This window comes from Oryza sativa, chromosome 4 (genome assembly GCF_034140825.1).
Source record: "Oryza sativa Japonica Group chromosome 4, ASM3414082v1".
Taxonomy (NCBI): domain Eukaryota; kingdom Viridiplantae; phylum Streptophyta; class Magnoliopsida; order Poales; family Poaceae; genus Oryza; species Oryza sativa.
The window spans coordinates 17,834,578-17,843,647 of record NC_089038.1 but is presented as its reverse complement, the minus strand read 5'-3'; the positions used below and the strand labels follow the sequence as shown (position 1 = coordinate 17,843,647).

General features: G+C 43.8%; 1 protein-coding gene across 1 annotated transcript; it reads left to right on the top strand.

Annotated features, from left to right (window-relative positions):
* Window positions 1–951: 951 nt before the first annotated feature.
* On the top strand, window positions 952–3,232 carry LOC4335578 (single-stranded DNA-binding protein, mitochondrial). The gene is made up of 7 exons (XM_015778769.3): window positions 952–1,212; window positions 1,493–1,569; window positions 1,665–1,801; window positions 1,895–2,103; window positions 2,212–2,312; window positions 2,610–2,669; window positions 2,838–3,232. The coding sequence occupies exons 2-7, from the start codon at window positions 1,500–1,502 to the stop codon at window positions 2,852–2,854; spliced, it is 594 nt and encodes a 197-aa protein (XP_015634255.1). The 5' UTR covers window positions 952–1,212; window positions 1,493–1,499; the 3' UTR covers window positions 2,855–3,232.
* Window positions 3,233–9,070: the final 5,838 nt, after the last annotated feature.

The window sequence follows — 9,070 nt, the reverse complement described above, 5'->3', positions numbered from 1 at the left end:
CTGAAAGAACTTTACCCTTCCCTCTATCAGTTGGCCACGAGAAAGAACAGATCAATGGCACAGGAGATACAAGGGAACCACTGGTTGAAATAGATGAGACGAATGAATACCACAACACAGGTTAGGGAATTCATCCTTCTATGGCACCAAATCCAACAGGTGGAGTTGCATGAAGGCATAGACGATGCGATAGTTTGGAGATGGACTCCAAATGGATCATACTCAGCAAACTCCGCCTACAGGATCCAATTCGTTGGAGGCATACAAGACAATAGGTCTGATTTCTTCTGGAAGGCGAAGGTAGAAAACAAATGCAAATTCTTTGGTTGGCTCATGATCCATAGAAAGATCGTCACAGCCGACAAACTCCAGCTTCGTGGATGGGACAACAGCCACATTTGTCCTCTGTGTGGAGTATAACCGGAGACAGCAACGCACCTCCTCATGGAATGCGCCTTTGCTAAATAGGTATGGAGACACATCTGGCAAAAGGCGGGGCTCCACATGCCGGTGGCTTCCACCTTCGATGGAGATATGCTACGATGGTGGTCAGCCTGCAGAAGAGAGATGGCCAAAGAACAAAGAAGAAATTTTGATGGCCTCTTCATCTACACAGCTTGGGGCATTTGGCTACAGCGCAACGCAAGAATCTTCAATGGCACTTATAGTACAGTGATGCAAATGGTTGATTCAATTATCGCTATGTGCAAAACCTACGTTGGAGCGCATGTTCCAGATGAGTAGTACCCGTACTCTCATTCTAGTTGCTTCTCATTTTCTTAAAATTTTAGTCCCTTATCTCCCCGGTTTGCCTTGATAGAAGAATGCTTGGGATCCTTGCTGTATAGGTTTGTAAAAAACATTTGTTGCTTTTTCTCCTCTCCTTAATGAAATTGGCAGAGCTCCCGCCGTTTACCCTAAAAAAAATACGAATGACCAAATATCCGAAATATCTTCTCTCCCCTCTGCAGTCTCTCTCCATCTTCGGTGTCTCTCCTCCGCCCGGCGGCTTCTGCTCGACTCCACCGAGCCGGAGGCGTTTCCTGGCACGCGCCGCCGGCGACAAGCCCGGCAACCTCCTCCTCCTCCTCCGCTGCGGCTGTGCTTCCTTTCCTGCTCGCGCGCACGGGCCGGCGGCGGCGAGACGGTTCGGAGGCCGACGCGGCCGACGCCGATCCCCTTTCAGCGTCCTCATTGCGGTTCGAATCGAAGGTATCCCCCCATTCTTCCCTCGCATCCCTTCCTCCTCCGCAGCGCCGGCGTCCCGTAGATTGGAAATCCATCCGGACTTGGGGATCGATTTCGTTCCCTCCGGTTAACCCATCCGGTTTCTTCTCGATTTTCTTGATATCTATGGAGTTGGTAGGGACTTTCATAGAGGGCGAAGTATACGGGGCAGTGTGAAGTTCCCTGTTCGTTCAGCCATTCATACTTACATTTCTCAAGTCTTCAACAAGATTTCACAGCTGTGTGACCTGTATTGTGTATTTAGGTTTACAATGATGAGTGCGAAATTGCTCCGGAGCATGAGCGTGAGGAGGCTCCTAGGACAGCAAAGAAACTCAGTTGGTGGGCACTTAGTTTTAGCCTTTCTAATGTTTGGTGTAAGGTGCTCATCTTGTGTATATAAGTATAACTGAGAGTTTGGTGTCTGTTGCTTTTAGAGTTTTACAGAAAATCGCAAGCATGGAACTCGACTGCGTCTTTTTCTGATGTCGATGAGAAGAATCGCAAGGGTGGTGATGCCGAAGATGATTTCACACATTCCAGGCCAGATCACGTTTTCCGTGGTGTGCACAGGGTATTTTGATGAAACGCGCACTCTTTGTGAAAATGCACTTTGTTTCTTAAGAAAAGAATTGTGACCCTTGTTCATTTATCTGATACTTGATAGGCAATTATTTGTGGAAAAGTTGGACAAGTGCCAGTACAGAAAATACTAAGAAACGGGCATACAGTAACTGTCTTTACTGTTGGAACAGGTGGCATGTTTGACCAGAGGACAGTAGGTGCTGAAAACTTGCCAATGCCAGCTCAGTGGCATCGAATATCTGTTCACAATGAGCAGCTTGGTGCATTTGCCGTTCAGAAGTTAGTCAAGAAGTAGGGCTTGAAGCATAAGATTTAATTTTCCTTTATGATATAGCATCCAAACTTTAGTTCAGATTGTTAGTGTTACTAAGAGTACATGGTCATCATGTTTTGTTTCAGTTCTGCAGTCTACGTTGAGGGTGATATTGAGACCAGAGTCTACAATGACAGAATTAATGATCAAGTGAAAAATATACCAGAGATCTGTGTGCGGCGTGATGGTATGTATGCTAATCTGAAATTTTAAATGAATACTCTCGTTTGTTCAAATCATTTTCCTGTAGCAACACTGAATAGTTGTTTTGGCTCATAAGCCATGAGACGTGGCTGAAGCAATGGAAAATATTTTTAGGATAGGAGTGGCCTACCCAAATTCAGTATACATGTTTGTCTCGCCTTGAACTGTGGTCATATAATTTCCTAGTTCTTGTCATTGTCACTCTCTATAGATGTTATAATGTTCTGCTCCTTCTTTATCTGTGTATAAGCTTTCGTGTTTGTTTTTTTAATCTGTGCAGGGAAGATTCAGTTGATGCAATCTGGTGATAGCAATGTTGGCAAATCATTGGAGGAGTTAAGTAAGTTCGATCGTTATATTTTCGCAAGTCTGCATTTCAATCTTGTAGATTTGTTTTTCTGTGCCACCTTTATTATCAGATTAGTGAATATATCTATGAATTGATGTATATAAATGTATGGACATAAGATGTGTTTGTCATTAAAGATCATCGTAATTTTGGTGGCAGGGGAAGGATTATTCTAGTTGTGAAGCAAAGGGTGATCAGCAAAAGTAGGCAGAGCCGGGGAAATGGAATGTTTTGTTCGCTCCTCTTGCGCAAAGATCTGGGAGTAATTTTTGTTAGTTTGAGCAGTAGTAAGATTACATGAAGGTCCACATGCACTTCTGTATCCAAATAATGTGCTTCATGTTCTTTTATGTCATTTTAGCAGATGACGATACCGTTCTAATTTAGATTATGTAGTAAATCATTCTGTATCCTTTTTTTTTCCTTTACCTTGTCTCTTGGAAGAGGACAGAACTGGAGGTATCACCATGGTCCAACTTTCATGCGTTTGTGCTTGTGCGTGAAAGTCACATGAAAGAGCAGTTATGTTTGCTGTTAATATGGTTACTGTATCATCTCTAAGATTGGTTATAATTTTGTTTCATGGTTACTACTTACTACTAGTTCTTAAAAGTTGATGCAGAAAAGCACCTGCCCGGGCAATAGCAGCGAGCAGGGTGAGGCAGCTCTTTTGTGTTACTCCTTTTCTTTGCGAAGTATGCAAAATAGAGCAAGCAAGAAGAGGGTTTCAGCTGGCTAGCGCAAGAAGAAACACACGATTTCTGCGTGTTTTTCAGAAATATCAAGCCCCTTATCTTGTGAACCTACTCAACTTAATAACTCCTCCAAAATCCTAAAAGATTGCCATGCTGACAACGCTGCTTTTGGTGTTGTCCATTATTTTTCTGTGATGTTTGATAACTTATTTTCTAAATAAAATGTCAAATCTTGGTGTCCAAGCGGAAGGTAGCATTTGAATGATTAAACTATTTCGACGGCACATATTTTGAGGGAAGTCATTAGTGTATGATTAATGGAGTATTAATTAGAGAAAAACTATGGGATAGTGTACGGTCTCAACAGTATAGTTTATAATTTATACTTATCAATCACTTACCGATTCTTTTTCTCTATGAAAGCGTGTCGTGTGCTGTCCTTTCACATGGAGGCTGCCGAATAGTGACGACTGACGAGAGGTCTTTTTTCTCCTATAGTATAAAATAGCTATGAAATACTCTAATACAGCACTACTTACACCTCTTTAGGTCCATATGGGTCTGATATCTGCTTCAACTAGCAAAGTTAGAATTAAGCACTAGAGCTAGTAGCATGAGCCTAAACACAGCATGCCAGCGTCACGTGAGCAAGTTTGGCTGTACTTTCTGGCCTAGCTATGCATAGTCCATCTTTTTATTTGATTATTGAATAGAAGTATATACCCATAAATATCAGAATTAGTGGTATCACATCTGAAGTCTCGTACCATCACACCCTATATTTGGTATCAGATCCGCTACTAATATGTATCAACCCGGTATCTAGGTATTGGATCCGGTACTCATAGGTATCAAACCCGACCTAGGTATCGAATCCGGTACTTATAGGTATCAGACCCAATACCTAGGTATTAGACTTGGTATTCATAGGTATCATACTCGGTACTTGGGTATCCGATCCAGTACGTACAGGTATCGGAACTGATACTCAGGTATCAGATCAGATACTCGATACCCGGGTATCCGATCCGATACTTATAGGTATCATACGTGATACCGGATCCGGTACTCATAAGTATCAAACCTGACCTAGGTATCGGTACTCATAGGTATCAGACCCGATACTTAGGTATCAGACTTGGTATTCATAAGTATCATACTCGGTACCTGTGTATCTGACCCGTTATGCATAGGTATTGGAACAAATACTCATAGGTATCAGATCAGATACCCGATACCCGAGTATCCGATCTGGTACTCATAGGTATCAGACGCGATACCTAGTTATCGGATCCGGTACTTATAGTTATTAGACCCGATAACTCGGCATCAGATCTTGTATTTATAGGTTTCATACTTGGTACCTAGGTATTTGACCCAGTACCTAGATATCAGATATGATAATCTAGCATCTATGCATAACACACTAGAGTTTCTAAGATGTGGTATAACCAAGAGCCCAACATGACATATCTAATTAGAATCCATTGTATCCATATATAATCTAGGTATTATTTGTCTGGTCTAATCCGTGCATGGTATAGGACACATGCAAATAGATGCAACCCATCTTAGACACATAGCTAAGCTACTAGGCTCTGCCATAATAAGTACCCTACATAGCTAGGGTACGGGACTACTAGTAGCTATTACAGGGATTTGGCATGCACAACAAGCTAGTAGTATCTCCGGTTTTATTTACTAGCTAGGCTAGTATCAAAGGCATGACTTAGGCATGCTGGGTACTAGCTAGCTGTCAGGAACAAGACCATACACTGATACACACAGTAAACATGCGTGATGATAATCCTCGTAGCACGCGACATATTCGAGAGAAGCCGGCACGCGGGGCCGCGGCATGGGGGATAAGTGGTATACCGTTCAACGGTATACCGTTGTGTAGTCTTTCTCTATTAATTATTATAAATTTAAAAATGGATTTATTTGATTAATGGTGTCAAATTGTACTCTGTTCTAAGGATGGACTTCAATCGAATTGTTAAGCCTATCATTGGCATAATTTAATTTGTCCTAGCTTAAGATTCAGTTGTTGCAACGTAGAACTAACTACGTTTAGGGAAGGTTTATATCATGGACCAATGGTCCCGTGCAAGAGATGCTTTGAGGCTGCAAAAGAATGTGCTAGAACCCCTTACGTTGACAGTGCACCCTTACGTTGCAGCTTTGGCTATTCTAGAGCTAGCAGTACCAATCAGTGACGAATCCAGAACGAAGGGCTTGTTCACTTTGCTACTATTTTTAATCTTATTAAATTTTGGCATTGTAATTTTTTAGTAAAGTTGCTAAAATTTTAGCCAGGTTACCAAATTTTGGCAAGATTTCATATGTACTTACTAAAATTTGGTAACAAACTAAATGTAGCAATTTATTTTTGATAACTTTAAAAAAAAAAGATAAGGTTGAAAATATTAGCAAAGTGAACAAGCCCGAAAATGATATGGGATCCTATGAGTATCACAGTTCTATGCACCAAGCAACATTAATATCTAATATGCCATGTAATAATAATTATTACGATATACCAATGAAATGTTTATCAAAATATCAATCGACTATAAAAAAATTTAAGCAAGAAAGACCAAAACCTCCAAAACCATATCTGGCCTCAACTGATTTTCTTAGAAAAGAGAGCAAATCACTTAGTAAAAAAAGGCCACGTAAATATGTATCTACAATAATATTATGAAAATATACATTTCAAAAATGGTCTTTAAGGTCTCTAACTGACAAATTACTGCATTGTTGGTAACTTTCACCAATTTCTGTTTCTCAAATATAGCAAATAGCAAGATCCCTCAAGTTTATCACCAGTGCAATTGCGTAAATATGTCTTCACAATTTTCATGGCCGAAAAGCATCTTTCAATAGTACTTAGCGGAATGCAATATATAATTTTACACAGCGCAACACGCTCACTGAACTACCAGGAAAACAGACAGATTGATAAAGGACTTGGGAAGGGAAAAATACCTTGCTGCAGAAGAGCAGAGTTTAGACTTTTTAGACATAGGCTGTGTTTAGTTTCTGAAAAAAGTTGGAAGTTTGGAGAAAGTTGGAAGTTTGCAAAAAATGTTGGAAGTTTATGTGTGTAGGAAAGTTTTGAATGTAATGTGATGTGATGTGTGGAAAGTTAAAAGTTTAGGATAGTTGGAGATGAACTAAACAAGGCCGTGGCCAAGTGTGTAATGTTGAACGGACTGCTTCTCTGGCCCTTGTCACGTCTTCTTGTTCAGCATTGGATTGGGCTTGGCGTCAGGACCAGGGGTCCAGTACAATGTCCTTGGGGCGTCCTACGTTGTATACATACACAGGCTATAACTCGAGGCAAACAAAAATGCCAGGTGTCGAGTGTCCCCTGTTTGGTTTTACTGGGTTCGCACCTGGTACCGGTAGGTATGTTTCTTCGACTAGGATCATCACCGATACCTTCCATTCCTACTGGGAACTTCGATCGCAATAATTTTGCAACCATCAAGCATTTTCACTCGTATCGATCGACTTGACAGCACGATCGACCTTTCTGTTGTTCTTGTGACTACTGATACTATTTTGTCCTCCCTCGATCTGCATCTTGCAGCTGATCGATGAACTAGGCTGTGGCTAAAGTAGGTGCCTTGTTACAATCTTCAGAGTGTGTTTTGCTAGGTGTGCTTTCTTCCATAAAACTACATGCCAAGACTTGCTGACTGAAATGGGCTGCTACTTATTGAACGGGTGGTGTTGCCTGCTGACAAAATAAAGCCATGTCATTTCCCTTCTTAATTTGACATGTCAGATGGTGCTTTGATACTTCACATCGACCTGATATTTCTATCCCACACAAATAGTTTTCCCTTTTCATTATGTACATCTGATCAATGAAATTCAGGACATCCGGTCCACATATGGTAATTGCAGCACGCATATCAATTTGAGTCACGGATCAAAAGTTGCCAGTGTTTTACAATCAGGTTATTGGTGGAAGCTTTCAGGCTGATGGTAATACATACCCCGACGATTGAACTGCGGTCAGACCATAAGCCCAGTCGGAGCATCCGTACAAGGTTTTTACCGCGATACACATGTATTTTCTTTAGAAAATATTGTTTGAGTTTTTATACTTAATATTCGAATTTTTTACTTTATTGTGTTTTCAGTCTCTACAATTCTGACTTTTGAAGTGGCCGGCCGAATATATTGCAGTTAAACCATGCATATAACAAGCCCTTCGTCCAAGTATAGTACTGATCTACAGAGGAGGGTTCTCTGTTGTGAACCTAGACAAACTTTGCAACAAGGTACCATTAGCTAAACCGTACATGGTGATGTGTTCTCTTGGAGGAAACAGCCTAATTCAAACTGAAATCCTGATACATGGGAACATAAATCTAGTTAATTATTGAAGCCGTTAGGCTGGGCAAATATCCTAAAGGAACGCCGTGCTGACAGAGCAAACTGGACTCTCTCATGTTTTATGTGATAGTATTTGTTGCTAATAATCATGAACTTGGGTGCCCTCTAGCAAAGCCACCATTTTATGACGTGGAACATGCCCCAAAATTGCAGTGTGTACACTAATTTTTCGATATGAACTTGGTTGAAAATCGAAATTGTTTGCTCTACATTACTATAAGCCGATCTCCAGATTGTGACAAAATAAATAAGCTACTATTACAATGATGGACTCGACTTTGCCCTGAATGAGTAGAGGAATTGGACTCAAGCCTTGCAGGCTCTCTCCTCCCGTCCCAGGGGTGACACGGACGGCAAAAACAACCTCGCCGGGCCTGAGAGGCTCGTCGACAAAGCTGGACGGCCGCAAGGACGGCGGCGGCGGGGCGCTCTCCCCATGAGGAAGCCCAGTGGAGGGACACTGGGGGGCTTCTCGGTGGTGGCAAGAAGCAGGAGGCGGCAGTAGGTGGCGGTGGATTCGGCCATGGCGGGACAGATCCGCCCCCCCGGCGATAGATCTAGCCTCCCTGACGGCGGTGGAGCTTGCGGCAATGGCTGCCGGAGGAGGCACAGGGCGGCGCGACTGCTCGGCGAGGAAAGAGATGGCGGCGCGCCTCGGCAAGGGTGGCCGTGGATCCACCCCAAGTGGCGGGATCCGGCCGGATCTGGTTGGGGCGTTGTCGGGCCGGTTGCGACGTGTGTAGAGTGGAGGCCAGCATCAGCGCATGTGGAGGGGCGAGCAGTGGCGGCGGGAGGATGTCCGGCGCGGCGCAGGGCAGAGAGGGGCGGCCGGCGACAGCAGGTGGCTAGGCGACACGGAGAGGCGCAGCCAGCGAGGGTGACGGCGGGCGGCAGGCGCTGTACAGCGCGGAGAGGCGCGTCCAGCGGCCAGTGGAGGTACGACTGGTGGCCGGTGCGCATTGGAGGTCCGGCGGGGGCCCTATGGTGACGCGATAGTAATTTGGATGGATGACCTGAGTTGGTGGTGATGCGGGCAGTCCGCCCGAGGCGACGACGATGGTGGAGCCGTGAGGTGGGTGTTGCAGACGTGCGATGAGCTCCGATCTAGATGAAAGTCCTCTTGTGGCGGCGCCTAGCCACGACATGATGCCCACGTTGGGCAGGCTAGTTTGGGGGAGAGGGTACTTCCTCACACCCGCTCCCTCGTCAACCCAACTGCTTGGATGGATTGGAAGCACTTCGGATGTCGAGTTCCTACTTGATGGCCGGCCGCTGGCGAGGCGC